The 13460-nt window shown below is 51.2% G+C and overlaps 1 protein-coding gene across 1 annotated transcript; it reads left to right on the top strand.

Moving 5' to 3' along the window:
• Nucleotides 1–3045: 3045 nt before the first annotated feature.
• Nucleotides 3046–6662, top strand: ZFP36L1 (ZFP36 ring finger protein like 1). The gene is made up of 2 exons (XM_032112503.1): nucleotides 3046–3279; nucleotides 4137–6662. Exons 1-2 carry the CDS (start codon nucleotides 3223–3225, stop codon nucleotides 5085–5087), a joined length of 1008 nt encoding a protein of 335 aa, XP_031968394.1. The 5' UTR covers nucleotides 3046–3222; the 3' UTR covers nucleotides 5088–6662.
• The last annotated feature ends 6798 nt before the right edge of the window (nucleotides 6663–13460 follow it).

Raw genomic sequence — 13460 nt, 5'->3', positions numbered from 1 at the left:
TCAGTGCTCAAAGTAACCTCTTATTACCCTGACGGGGAGTTAACCTGGGCAAAGAGTGCAGCCACCCCATGAGACAGTTCTCCAGCCTTTAGCAATGACCAGCATGTGAACCCATGCTCAGCAGCTCGGGGACAAGGTAGTGTTGATTTGAACATCCCAGTGCCAAACTGGATCAGACCAAAGGTCTGTTGTGGCTTTCCTCTTACCTCCAAGAGCAGTCAATGCTTATGGGGGAAAACAGGAATGAGAGAGTGATACTGTTGCTGTGCATTGTCCATCAACATGTCGCAGAGGTTTGCCTTTGCCTTTAGTAAACCTCCAGGGACTTTTCCTCCATAAATTTGTCGAATTGCTTTTTTGACCCAGTTTATACTTTTGACCTCCACAGTATCATGTGCCAACAAGCCCACAGTTTTATATACACACACGCAGCTGGAAAAAGTAATCCTTTAAACCTCCTGCCTTTATCATTTCATTCATTGCCCCCTTCTTCTTCCCCGCCTTCTGGCCACTCTGACCTGTTTCAGCTCTCATGCAGGAAAGCGGTTCTTAATTTCTCTGCTAAATGTGTGCACAGGTCTGATGCAGAATCTTCTCCCTCTGTATTTTGTGACAAGTTTAGCATCTGCTTGCATTTGACCCAGGGAAGGAGAGGGCTCCAAAAGCAGTTTCTGCGCTGAGGACAAGTTAGAGAAGGGCTTGGGAGGTTCTGGACATTTATTCCTTCTTCCCAGGCCCAGCTGTAGTATCCCAACTGGAATGTGCTGGGCCTGGATGGATTGACCCACACAAGAAGGCTAGTGAGCATGGCATTGCATTCATTCACTTTTTCAGTAATCTTTTTTAATAATTGACTTTCATTTATTCATTTACCTATCTTTATTCATTTGCATCTATCAAAGTTCTGGCACGGCTCTGGCGGGTGGTGTAAGGCTCCAGTTTTTTCATTCTTCTGCTCAGTGTGAATTCATGCCCACACAAATTCCCACTCTGGCCTGGAGGGCTCTGACTTTTAGCCACGAGGTGGGGTGAGCAGCTAAATTCCTGAGCTGAGCATGTGCACAGGCAATGCAAGGCAGACCACCATGGAGTCGGGGTTTGCCAAGCTAAATCACTGGAAAAAAAATTCCTTCTCGGCTTCAGCCTTTGCCGCTTGATCTGCGGAAATGTGCAGCCGTAAATCCCAAGTTTCCAAAACAAATGTACACGGTGCAAGCGAATAACACAAAAGCAGCAGGGGCAGAGGGCTGTGCTGGCGGAGGGGCTGCCGGCCCTGGGCTTGCTGCAATCCCACTCCGAGGTCAGCCCCATGCCGTGGCTGGACGACAGGAGGAACCGGGCAAAAACCAAGCTGGGAGCGACTTGGTAGTGAAATAGTTATCTCGGCTGGCTTTCTCGGTAACTCTTGGAAAGTCCCCGAAATGACGTTTCTAACTAACAATTAAAATGGGTTTAATTATAGAGAGGCTCAGAGCCCTGGGAACAAGCACCATCTACAGAACGAGTAAACAACTGCAGAAAATAATAGGCTGTTCGCTCCCCTGTCTACTCCCCACTTCTGGCCAAGGGAAGGGGAAAAAACAAGAAACTATAAAGAGAAGGAAATTCGAGGAACCTGATTGCTCTCCTTAAGTAAATAATAATAGTAATGATCATTAAAAAAAATCTGGAATAGCCTGAGCCTGTGGGCATTTCTCTCGGTTGGTTATTTTGGTTGTTCTTGAAGACCAAAGGAGGGGAAAAAGATCAGCCGCCAGCGCAAAGTCCAGATGCCGGGACTCCAAAGCAAACAGAGGAGGAAGTGGATCATTTGTTTGAAGTTTTCGGTGCGATGGCCGCTCGGGTCAGCGCTCTGCAGCCCAAGGCAGGGGTTTCTGTTCTCCCAGCCAAGCTGGAGTGCAGGGAAGGAGGAAGAGCCTGCAGTGCCGGGGCAGGGCCCCCCCTCGCCCGCCTGCGCGGGGAAGAGGGCCCAGATGCCATTGCTCAGCCTCGGATGAAACACCCACCGAACTTACAGCTGGGGCGAGCCTCGCCTCAGCTGGGGCTAAAGGGGATGAGTGCGCTGAGGCGCCCTGGTATTGACAAGCCTTCAACAGTTTGGCTCATTTTTATTTTTATACAGAAACTGCCACCATCTTCCCCCCTTGTCTCTGCCATACCGGTATCAGTATGAATCATTGAATCATACTTTGCTTACTAAAACCTGGAACAGATTACTTGCTTAGAGACCTTATTTTCTTTATTTTTTTCTTTTTTCAGTTTTACAGTGTGGAGTCCTGGCGACTAGGAGAAAAGGCAGGATTTATCAAACACCCTTTTAAAGGGCAGACACGTATTTTAACAACTTAAATTACTGGGGATGTGAGCTATTTCCCCTTGCAGAGCCTGCCAGGTTTCAGTAAAATTTTGAAAAAAAGGAGTAAAGTTCCGAAAGAGGGGAGGGGGGCGGCGGGGGGTGATCAGCACAAAGCCCTCCAGGGCGCACAGACGCCGGGCGAGCGGCCGCGCCGAAGCTGGGTCCGGTCAGTTTAAATCCAAGCGGGCCGACCCCCGCTGGGTTTCCGCGGGAAAAAGTCCGGCGGAGCGCGGAGCCGCCGCCCAGCACGGCCGTTGGGCGCGCGGCCGCCGCTCCCCCCGCGCGGAACGGGACGGGACGGCCGCGCGCGCAGCCGGAGGGGCGCTCGCGCGCGTCCCGCGTTACACGCGCGGACGCACGCGGACACACGCGCACAACGTGGGGGCACGCGCGCACAAACGGACACGCGCGCAGAGTTGCTCGGTGCGGCCGCACAACCGCCCCCCTCCGGCGCAGGGCGGGGCGGGCCCGGCACCGCCACCCGACCGACCGCCCACCCGCCCGCCGCTTTGCGTTCTTTCCCCTTCCCCCTCCCCCTCCGCCCCCCCTTCCTCCCGAAAGTTTTTCTGGGCCTGCCTGCCCGGGTGATTTAGTCGCGGTGTCAATCACCCTGCCCTCTTCCTCCTCCCCTTTTTCGCCGCCGGCTCCTCCTCCCGGGGTAAGTCAGAAACTTTATAAGAGTTGAGCTTTTCCCGAACCCGCTGGAAGCGGCGAGCGGGCGCGGCGGCCGGGCGAGCTGGTGGTGGCGGCATCGGCGGCGGGGGGAGGCTGCGAGCAGGGGCGCTGGAGGCTGTGCCTTACCCACCCGTGACTCCTCGTGTCCGAGTGCCGCTGCCCCACTCGCTCCCCCCCCTCGCTCGCCGAAGATGTCCACAGCCCTGGTGTCGCCCACCATCTTCGACTTGAGCGAAGTTTTATGCAAGGTAAGAGCGCTGGCGGGAGTTGCGCCGCCAACTTCGGGGCTTTTCGGCTTCCTTGGGGTTCGTGTTCGGGCTTCCCCCCCTTCCCCCCCCCCCCCCCCCCCCCCATCGCTTTCTGGTCGTGAGCAAGTTCGGCGCTGGGACCGGAGAGCGCAGGGCGGGGACCGAGCGCGGCCACTCCGTTTCGGGGCGCAGGGCTCTCTCCCGCCCGCGCTTCCCGCCTCGGCCGCTCTGGAGGAAGGAGGGTGGGGGAGCCGCCCCGCGCTCCCGGCGGGCTCAGCCGCGGCGCCGAGCGGGGCGGCCGGATCCTTCCCGTGCCCCCGGGGCCGCCGCGCTACAACACGCCCGGGCGCGGCGCGGCGCGGCGGGCGGCGGCGCTGCCGCGGGGCCGGGCGGGAGGAGAAGCGGACGGACGGACGGACGGGCGGGCTCCCTCCCCGCGGGCTCGGCCGCCCCTCGCCGGCCGCCCCTCGCCGGCCGCGCTGCGGGAGCGGTTGGGCGGGCGCCGCGCCGCGCGCTGCCCTTCCCGCGCGCCGCCGTCCCCGGGGACGCTCCCAGGAAAGCGCTCCCGCCTCGCGGAGCCTTGGGGCGCCCCCCCGTGCCGGGCGCTCGGCTCGCTCCGTGACCGCTCTACGCCAAGGACGGGGAGGGGCGCAGCAGGGGGCCCTCGGGTGGGGCGGCGGAGGGGGCTGCAGCAGATGTGGCTGCGGAGAGAGGGAGGGAGCGGGGGGGCCGGGCGGCCGCCGCTCCCCGGGCCGCGGCAGTGGGGTGCCGCGCCGTGCTCTCGGGGCTGCGTGGGGACGTCGAAGGAGGTGGTGGCAGTAGCAGTGACGTGACCGGCCCTTGCTTTGTCTCCGCAGAGCAACAAGATGTTGAATTATAGCCCCTCGGGTGTCAGCGGGTGCCTGCTGGACAGGAAGGCGGTAGGCACCCCGGCGGGCGGGGGTTTCCCTAGGAGGCACTCTGTCACTCTGCCCAACTCCAAGTTTCACCAGAACCAGCTCCTCAGCAGCCTGAAAGGGGAGCCGGCTCCTATGCTGGGCCCCCGGGAAAGCCGCTTTCGGGACCGCTCCTTCTCCGAGGGTGGTGAGCGCCTGCTGCAGCAAAAGCAGCCTGGGGGACAGGTGAACTCCAGCCGCTATAAGACAGAGCTGTGCCGGCCCTTCGAGGAGAACGGTGCCTGCAAGTATGGTGACAAGTGCCAGTTCGCCCACGGCATCCACGAGCTGCGGAGCCTCACCCGTCACCCCAAGTACAAGACCGAGCTGTGCCGCACTTTCCACACCATCGGCTTCTGCCCCTATGGGCCGCGCTGCCACTTCATCCACAACGCGGAGGAGCGCCGCGCCGTGGCGGGGAGCCGGGAGCCCGCCGTCACCGACAGACCCCGCCTGCAGCACAGCTTCAGCTTTGCCGGCTTCCCCAGCACTGCTGCCAGCGGGCTGCTGGACAGCCCCACTTCCATCACACCGCCGCCCATGCTGAGCGCTGACGACCTGCTGGGCTCCCCCACCTTGCCTGACTGCGCCAGCAACCCTTTCACCTTCTCCAGCCAGGAGCTGGTCAGTCTCTTTGCCCCCAGCATGGGGGTGCAGGTGCCCAGTGGGAGCTCCCCCACCACCTTCTTGTTCAGGCCCATGTCCGAGTCCCCCAACCTGTTTGACTCGCCACCCAGTCCTCAGGACTCCCTCTCTGACCAGGAGGGCTATCTGAGCAGCTCCAGCAGCAGCCACAGCGGCTCAGATTCCCCTATCCTGGACACCTCAAGACGTCTTCCCATCTTCAGCAGACTCTCCATCTCCGACGACTAATCTGGGGTTTCCTCTTGCCCCTCCCCACCTCTATTACAATGTTAAGCTGAACTCCCCCCCCTCCCCTTATCCCCAGTAGTCCAAGCTGGATGTTAACATGTCCACCTGCCTGCCTAATACCCACTGGCTTAAACCTTAAGTGCCAAAATTCCGATGAGAAGCAATAACGTTTACAAAATTAGTGCCTTTTAACACTTTCACTGTGACTGTATTACCTCTCCAGCTGCAGAGGGCACCAGCAGCTCTGTGCACTTCCAGATGTGCAGGAAATGTCCGAATCCGGCTCCCTCCACTGGCCATGTACTGCATCGCCCTTTCCCAGTCCCTTCCCAACTGGCCAGTTTCTGCTAGGCTGCAGGCATGTGGGCAGATGTTAACGTCCAGTCCTCTTTCTCCCCTCCCCTTAAAGACTTGCCTGGATCCGCTCAGGTCTGCGGGAAGAAAAGCTGAGAACGGACAAAGATTGTAACATGAGTGGGACTTCGACTGGGAGGAAGAAAACAAAAAAAAGCAAAAAACAGATGGACTATGAGAGACTTGATTTTGGTGCTAAAAAGTTCCCCATGCATACATGTGACATCTTAAAACAAATAAAGAAATAGAGGGGTGGGGCCAACAGAAGTCATTCCACACACACAAGTTCGTGTAAACAAAGTTCCAGTAGACATAGCTTTAATGGTTTTGCTCTAGAGTACTTTAGACCTATCTTAGAGCACTCACGCCAAGCTTTTTATTATTTTTTTTCTGGGTTTTTAATTTTGTATAACTTTTCAGAAATTGGAGAGCAAATTTTGCTTGTCACTGCACAACAATATAAAAAGCTTATTTAACTTATCAAAACGTATTTATTGCCGAAACCTTTGCTTTTTAATTTTGTTCATATTTATCGGGATGATGAATCCATAGAATATATTCTTTTATGTTTAAATTATGATCTTCCATATTAATCTTAAGATTGTGAAGTGTCTTTTTTCCTTTTTTCCCCACAGTTTAATATATTATACTACAATGACATTTTTTGTAACTTTACACTTTTTTTGGTTATTTTATTTTAAAAAATGAAAAATTAATTTAAAAAAATGCAAAAACTGTGTTTGGATTATTTATTTTAGAATTCCCTTCCCCTTTTTTTGTGTTGGACTGCAAATGGAGTTGTTGTGCATCTTTGCCTTTTCTCTTCTCCTTCTCTTCCCCTCTCCCGGGTCTTACCTACCTGGGCTTTAGAATGTACATACCTGAGCTCTGTTGCGAGACAACGTGGAAGGAAGACCTTTTTCTTCCTCTTAATTGTATAGATTATTCAAGGAGAAGAGCCTTGGGCTCCAAGTGCCTATCTGAAGACATTCCAAATACAGTTTGTCTTTGCATTTGTGTATTCCAAGTTTGGAGTTTTCCTTGCCAAGGTGAATGGGACTGGCACAAAGAGAATAATGAATGTAATTTTTTTTCCCCCTGTTACTGTTCGCTACACTGCTTTTTCTTCCTCTTTGTGTGAGTTTATTTAAAAGAGAATCTCTTTTGTAATGACTGTTTGCAGTTTAAATCAATAAACCCCAAGTTTTTTCAAGAAACTAACAGTGGAGCTGGTTTTACTTGCAAAAGTTGAGGGGCTGGCTTTAGACAACCCCACAACTGTACATGCTTCCTTTCTCTTGAGCCTTGAACTACCCACAGTGTGCTCAGGCATGCCTCCATCGTTCCTCAGTCATTCAGTGGGCCAGCCCTGCAAGTGCTTGGGAGCAGATCAGTGGCAGCAAATACTTGATGTGACCTACCCTCGTGGCCTCTTAACCTTCTCTGTCTCTAAGGAGTGCTTGAGTCACTCAGTCTGTTTCTGACAACTTTCTGGTCAGCATAGCTTAAAACTGGGATTGGCTTTTGTTGCTTGTGTGCCTTGTGTGTTCCTGCATAGCTTCTTCCCCTTCAAGGAGGGCTTGTGTGTGTTTTGAGTGAGGCTGAAGTGGGATGTTGAAGTGTTACAGGTATTCCAAATTTCAGTCCTGGCTTGTTAGTGGTACTGGTCTGCTTGCACAGAGGGCTGCTTGCTGCTTTGTGGGGAAGAGGAACATGAACCCCCAGCAAAGTCTCAAGTGTATGCACATACCCTGCTGTTGCATTTAAGCCCTTGTACATGTTGGGAGTATCAGCAATCCCAGAAACTTCTTAGGCCATTGGTTTTATCTAGGAACGCATCCTTGCCCGCACTGCTCGTGGTGGTGTGTGTTTTCGCCTTTGAGGTCTCCTATGGAGCAAGCTTTCGCTTCCAAATTGAGGCTGAAATGTTGCTGCTGAACCACCAATCCTTCAGCTGTCTTAACATGCCTCAATGTTCAGATTTCCTAATTCACTTTGGAAAAGTTCCTGCCAAACAAAAGCTGCAGGGTACCTCAACGCTTAACACTGGTGAACCTTCTCTGCTGTTGGCTTTATGCACTTGTGTGGTCTGGCACTAAAGGTGAGCTGGGTGGAGGAAAGTTGGAGGAAGAAGAGTGTTGCTGACGGAAGCTGCTTCCCTTGAACACTGCAAAAGCTGTGTGGGGAGTTTGCTTGGCAGATACTGATGTAAACTAGGACATGGTGTGGTCTGGGTGCTGATCCCTGAGGGAAGAGCCTCAGGCACAACTTCAGCACTGCTGGCCTTTAGAAGTACTGTTGACTGCAGCCTTGCTCCTGAGCATAAAGGCAATGAGCCCCATGTGAGGGATGGGTTCTGCCTGGGAGATTTGTGCCCAGTTGCAGCAAGTGCCCAGGTGTGCCTCATCTGCTGCTGGGATCCAAGCTGTCGGCCCCTGAAGAATGAGACGTATCTGATCTGGTGAGGATCTCAAGTCTATTGCAGGGCACACACATGGAGCTTGAAACTGCTTGCTTCCTTTCTGGACTTTCTGTGCAGCTCTTCAAACAAATAGTCAGTTTATACTGTTACACCAGTTAATAATTTATGAAGAAAATAGCTGTATCAGTTGCACAATGCTGTTGGTATGACAAGCAACCAGGAAGCTGTGCTAAAAGTAGGTCTTTGCTCATGGTACTTGGGTACTTCCCTTGTCCTTTGAGTGCACTGATTCTGGGAAGCCAGCACAGTTCTTCTCCTGTGAGTTTATTAATGATATATGCTCTGTCACTCTGTGTTTTGCTTTTTGAAACCAACCTTGAGCTGGTTCACACAGGGGATAGAGAAGAGCAGAACAGGATGCAAGAGCCTTCAGCAATGAAAGGATTTACCTGATCTGATACCATTAGGATTCGTTGCAGCTTTGGTGTGTGGCAGCAGATACTCTGGAGAGACTTCTCCTTTGTTGTGTTTCCCATGGCTGAGTTGTGCATGCTCTTTCTCACAGGGTTAGCAAGTTCACCTGGTGGTTGTTTAGGTGAACCTACCATGGCTGGTAATAGCCTAGCCAAGGCTCAGAAAAGTATAAATAGGCTATGCTGACATGATAGTTTTGAGACACACATTACTCTGACTCACAGACTCCTTCACTTTGGCTAATTGATTTAGTGCATGGGACTTTCAGGGTGGCCATAAAATAGGGCTAGCCTGTGCATTGGCGCAGTTTCTCCTGGCGTGTCTGGCATGGCAGGGCAGAGAGAAGCTCCCACAAGAGCAAGGTGCCTGTAAGGTGCCATGGCAAAGTGTGCCTCAGTACACTTTACAGGTTGCACTTGAAGTTCTTACTGTGGGGCAGAGGGACACATGGTGGCTCTTGCTTCTCTTTGCATACATTTTGTTGTAGTCATGGATGCTTCCTGTGAGCTCCTTCTAAGAAGGGATTAGGTCCATGCTTCTGGGATACAGGTTATTTGCTGGTTTTGGCTTTGAAGTCAGGTGAGTCTAGTGCTATCCACCCTCAATATATCTTGGAAATTAGAGCCATTGTGTATGGCTGGCTGTGCCAGTTGCCTCTAGGTATGGAATAATGTGATGACTTTGATCTACAGAGCTCCAGGTGTCTCAGATCCCACCCTGGTACCTGCCTCCCTCCTTCCTGACTGCTGCAACAGCTGTATGTGTCCCAGAAACACTATTGACTACTCAATTCCTTGCTATGGGCTAGCTGTGGCTTTTGTGCCAAAACACCTTCAGTTCTTCAAATAGGGCCTGTAGAAGCAGGGACCATCTCATTTCCTGAACATCATAGGAGAGGGATGAAAAGTCAAATAGGGTTTTTTTGTTGTTGCTGCTGGTTTTGTTTTTAAAGGCATTTGGGAACTTAACTTGGCCAACCTTCATTTAGTATCACTTGTACATAGATGTGGTATGCTAGATTGCAAGTGACAAAAAATACCATTTAAAAGGAACCCTGAAATACTCCAAGTTCCTGGTCCTAACAGAGTTTGTCTCATCAGTGTAGTCATGAAGTTGGGAGGCTGAGAGGGAAAGAATTTGGAGAAGAAATATGCGTGGAGGACTTACAAGCTGGCTCAGATTTTCAGTCCATATGGTTCCTATGCAGTTAAGTGCAACGGTCTGTGGATGGGACTTCAGGCTGCAGCTGCAAATCACCTAGGGAAGAACGGGCTCTGCCAGGCCTTTGCACAGCAGAGAGGAGATGGAAGTGGGGTAGGAAAGGATGGGGTCACCATTAGAATCGAGAGCTAGAGACTGAGTCCACAGAGCATGGGGATAGCATGGGTGAGAAAGAAGCCATGCTGTCTAGAGTCTGAATAGTAATGGTGTTCAAGTGCATAAAGGCTAATAAACTGGGCCTCTCCAGTGGGGCTCAAGAGCATCAAATTGAGGGGAAGGTCTGGGTAATGTAGCCTGCTGGATACTATCTGATGACCATGCCCAAGGATATGAATGACTATTAAGATGCAGTAATACAGGCAAAAACCACAGCATGCCCTTTACACTTGCTAATTGCTGCAATTTGTGTGGTCTGTGTTGGGGAAAGCTAGCATGTGCTTGAGTCTGGAGAAAGAGGCTTTGGGAGAAGGTGCTGTGGTCAGTGTGTGAACAAAGAGGCTCCTGACCTCAGTGCTGGGGGTATTGTGGGGGCTGGAGGCTGAAGACATGTCCAGGGGCAGCACTGACACAAAAACACTGCCTGGAAGGGAGAGAAAGGCTTGTGCTTCAGGGAGGCTCCTCATGCCTATTATCCTCATGGATAGTATCCAGCATCCTACATTACAACAGGCAAACACGAAGATGTGAGGTCTGGTACCTTGCAGTGGGGCTGATGAGGCAGTTCTGCTGCAGAGGGGTGGTGTGCTGAGTGACCAGATGCTCTGGCAACAAGCAAAAGTGTGGTGAGTGAAGTGAAAACAGGCAAAACATTTAAGAGTGAAGAATGGTGTCTTTCTTACCTGGGCCCCACAGAAGAGGGGACAGGGGGAGCTCATAGCAGAAGCAGTTTGAGGTGTATGAACCAGCCATAAGCAGGAGGAAAGCAGCAAAACCAGGGTTAGGAAGGAGTTAGCTGGGAGCAAGGGGTGAAGGAGTTGTAGAGGGTCTCTAGGACTGGGAACACTAGGACAGATGGTGAGACTGGCTCGGTGGGGGCGCTTCAAGCGTCTACTGGGAAGTCGCAAGTACAGCTCTTGCCCTCGAGGCTGAGTTCAGTCCAAAATGTTGGAAGATGATTCTGCCTGGTGATGTAAAATGTCCTTTGTTTGGAGACTCTGGCCCATTCAGCAACGCCTTTTCCTCACAAAGCCGGTGCTTATTCCCTAGAATACTCCCAGAAAAAAAAAAAAAAAAAGTTCCTCTAAGACACCCTAAACCAATACCTGCTGTGACTAAGCCCTGTGGGCAGCTCCGCAGCTGATTTATATCCTCCTCCTCCTCCAAACTGAAGGGGTTAGAGTGGAAACAGACGCGGCAGCGTTAAACATAGCCGAGGGCAGCGAGCAAGACAGCTCTGCAATGGGGCGGGAGGAAACGGGGCTGCGGGGCGGCTGCTGCCAGGCGTGACGCCGGTTCGGGTTTCCTCGTAGGCAGAACAGAGCGCCTTTTGGCTGGTGCAGCTTTATGGGCTCGCCTGGGTTTATTATACTGCAAATGTTTTGAATTCCACATGTTAATTTCCAGAGAGGCTTTGTTTCACTTTTGCTGCTTTTTCCCCCCCGGTTTTGATTTCTTTTTTTTTTTTTTATTACCGCCGCTTTAACCTCTTCTTTTTGACTGGGTTTTGGTAATAGCTGCCGTTTTCTGAGCAAACAGAGGACTGGAGTTCTCCCTGCCTGGGCTCCAGCTGCAAATTAATCTCTTTTCATAGTTTTGTTTTATGTCCGCCCACTATCCCCACCACATTAACTTAGTCAACACATGGAAGTGAAATTTTTCCATCCAGGATCCTGCGGGTTGTAAGGCTGTTGTGGAGCACGTGACTGCCAGCTCCAGAGTTTTCTTGCACCTCTGGGGGGAAGGAAGTTTTCTCATCCCCCACATATGTGAGCGGTTGTCGGTGGGATGTGAAAGGTTTTAACAACTGGAGTTGGTGGAAACATTTCAGGGTTCAGCATTTCTGTGTGTATTTAAGGTCCCAGCACAGCAGCCGGGTGGAGGCACAGCCGTAGGCAGGGGGTGTTTGCAGTGCCTCCCGTGCTACCAGACCACTGCTCAGCAAATGAGCCGGTCGGGGGGTGCTCCACGGAGTCCTGCTCTCCCTGCAGGGCTTTTTATCTCCCTCCCCGGGAGGACAGAAAGTGCAAGCAATGACGGTGTTGACAAAGAGGATGGAGTCTGCTTGGCCTGTGTTGATGCATTTTGTAGTTTCTACATGATGCCTTTCACACACAGGCCTGGGAGGACTTTACAGGTATTTGGGGCACTTGGCAAATATAACTGTACCTATTCCACAGGTTTTAAAACCCTGTTAGAGATACAACTGCCAGGTAAAGGGGATTGTCTGGCAGTGGCACAGTATCACAGAAAGAGCTGCAAAAATAATTCAGGACTCCTGATACTTTTTCTCCTGTCACAGTCTCCAGGCAACAGCAAATATTTCTCCTGAATACTCTGGATGAGCAGATGCCAACGTTGATTCACAGGAAAAGGATGTAGCCACGCAAGCCATAGAAATGTTGTTTGGGATGGTAGCCACGGCCCCTAAGGAGACGTTAAGCAATATGGAACAAATGCCAATGAAGCTCTTAAAGCTCTTGCTGTGTTTGCTATAAAGAGATTTCTTGAGTAGTCTTAGGTAGGAACCTTTGTGATTTACCTTGATTACAGCTACATGGAGAGAGAATATACTGTGTTTCACAGCTTGAGAGATGCTGCTAGGGCTTTTGAGCACTAGCAAAGTCCTGGTTTACTAAGAAGTTATCGTCACAAGATATGACAAAAGCTTTTCTTAAAGGCCCACAGCAGAGTGTAAAAGGTGCACTTTTGCTTGGAAAAAGGGTATCAGTGAAAATGTGCAAAGAGGCTCCCTGTTTATTTTCTCTGAGACTCAGAGCTGTGCTGTGTTTACAAATAACCCAATTTCCCCCCCATTATTATACTTACAAACTTAATATGATTGAAAAACTGAGAACAAACCTAATTCACCCCCTCTTTGGGGTGCCCAGCCAAAAGAGCTAGAAGAGCTGCAGAAGATGATTTTCCTCTTAGGTTTAGGTAATGTGGGCTTTGGATTCATTGACTGAATCTGCTAAACAAGATATTTTCTTTCTTCCAGCAATTTTTCTGACCAGAAAAACACTTCCAGTGTGGATGAAAGCGGAACTGGAGAAGTTTTGAAAACATGTAAAAGTTTGTTTCAAAAGCGAGCAGTTGGTAAGAAATTGAGGGCAGAACGGCCTGTAGGGTTATCATTGTGTCATCCAGATTGGCAGGGACTTCTGGTGAGTCATCCAGACCTTCTCTTTTAATTGTGACCAACTGAACTCATTATTCTCAAACCATCTCTAAGGCAGAGGGAGTTGACTATTGATAGCCTTGAATGTCTCTAGCACTGAGGTGCGCACAGCATTCCCTTGTCAGGGCGTTTCAACGCTCAGGGAATTTTAACCTCTCTATATGTAACCTATTACTGGACCTGAATGTCTCCTGTAGAGGTTTGTGGCCACTAACTTTTTGTCCCATTGCCTTTGATTAACAAGACTGGAGCCCAACTTCCAGACAAAGTCCCACAAAATAGCACGTGTGGTTTTACCTTTCAGCTTTCCTGCCAGCTGTTCTCTTCTCTAGCCTGTTCCCAGGGAATATGATTCTCAAAACCTTTTCATGCTTCTCTTCCCATGCCTGCAAAAAATATAGGCTGCCCTAGACCCACCCTGGACTTCCATTTTCATCCTGGTTCTGCACTTGGTGGTGCTGTCCTGCCTTTGGTTCTTGAGGTGGTAAATTTAATCTTCCCAGCCTAATGTGGGATGAGGTCAGGAGAAAAGCACTATGCCAAATTGTATTGGTTCTACAAGGAA

Source organism: Corvus moneduloides, chromosome 6 (assembly GCF_009650955.1).
Source record: "Corvus moneduloides isolate bCorMon1 chromosome 6, bCorMon1.pri, whole genome shotgun sequence".
Classification (NCBI taxonomy): domain Eukaryota; kingdom Metazoa; phylum Chordata; class Aves; order Passeriformes; family Corvidae; genus Corvus; species Corvus moneduloides.
The sequence above is the reverse complement of the archived record's forward strand: the minus strand, read 5'-3'. Positions and strand labels throughout refer to the sequence as shown.

What these genes read in the sequence shown, in the direction of transcription:
- ZFP36L1 (XM_032112503.1), top strand. Translation starts at nt 3,223, where the DNA reads ATGTCCACAGCCCTGGTGTCGCCCACCATCTTCGACTTGAGCGAAGTT. An exon ending in TGAGCGAAGTTTTATGCAAG is followed by an intron (nt 3,280 to 4,136) that starts GTAAGAGCGCTG and finishes TTGTCTCCGCAG; the next exon opens with AGCAACAAGATGTTGAATTA.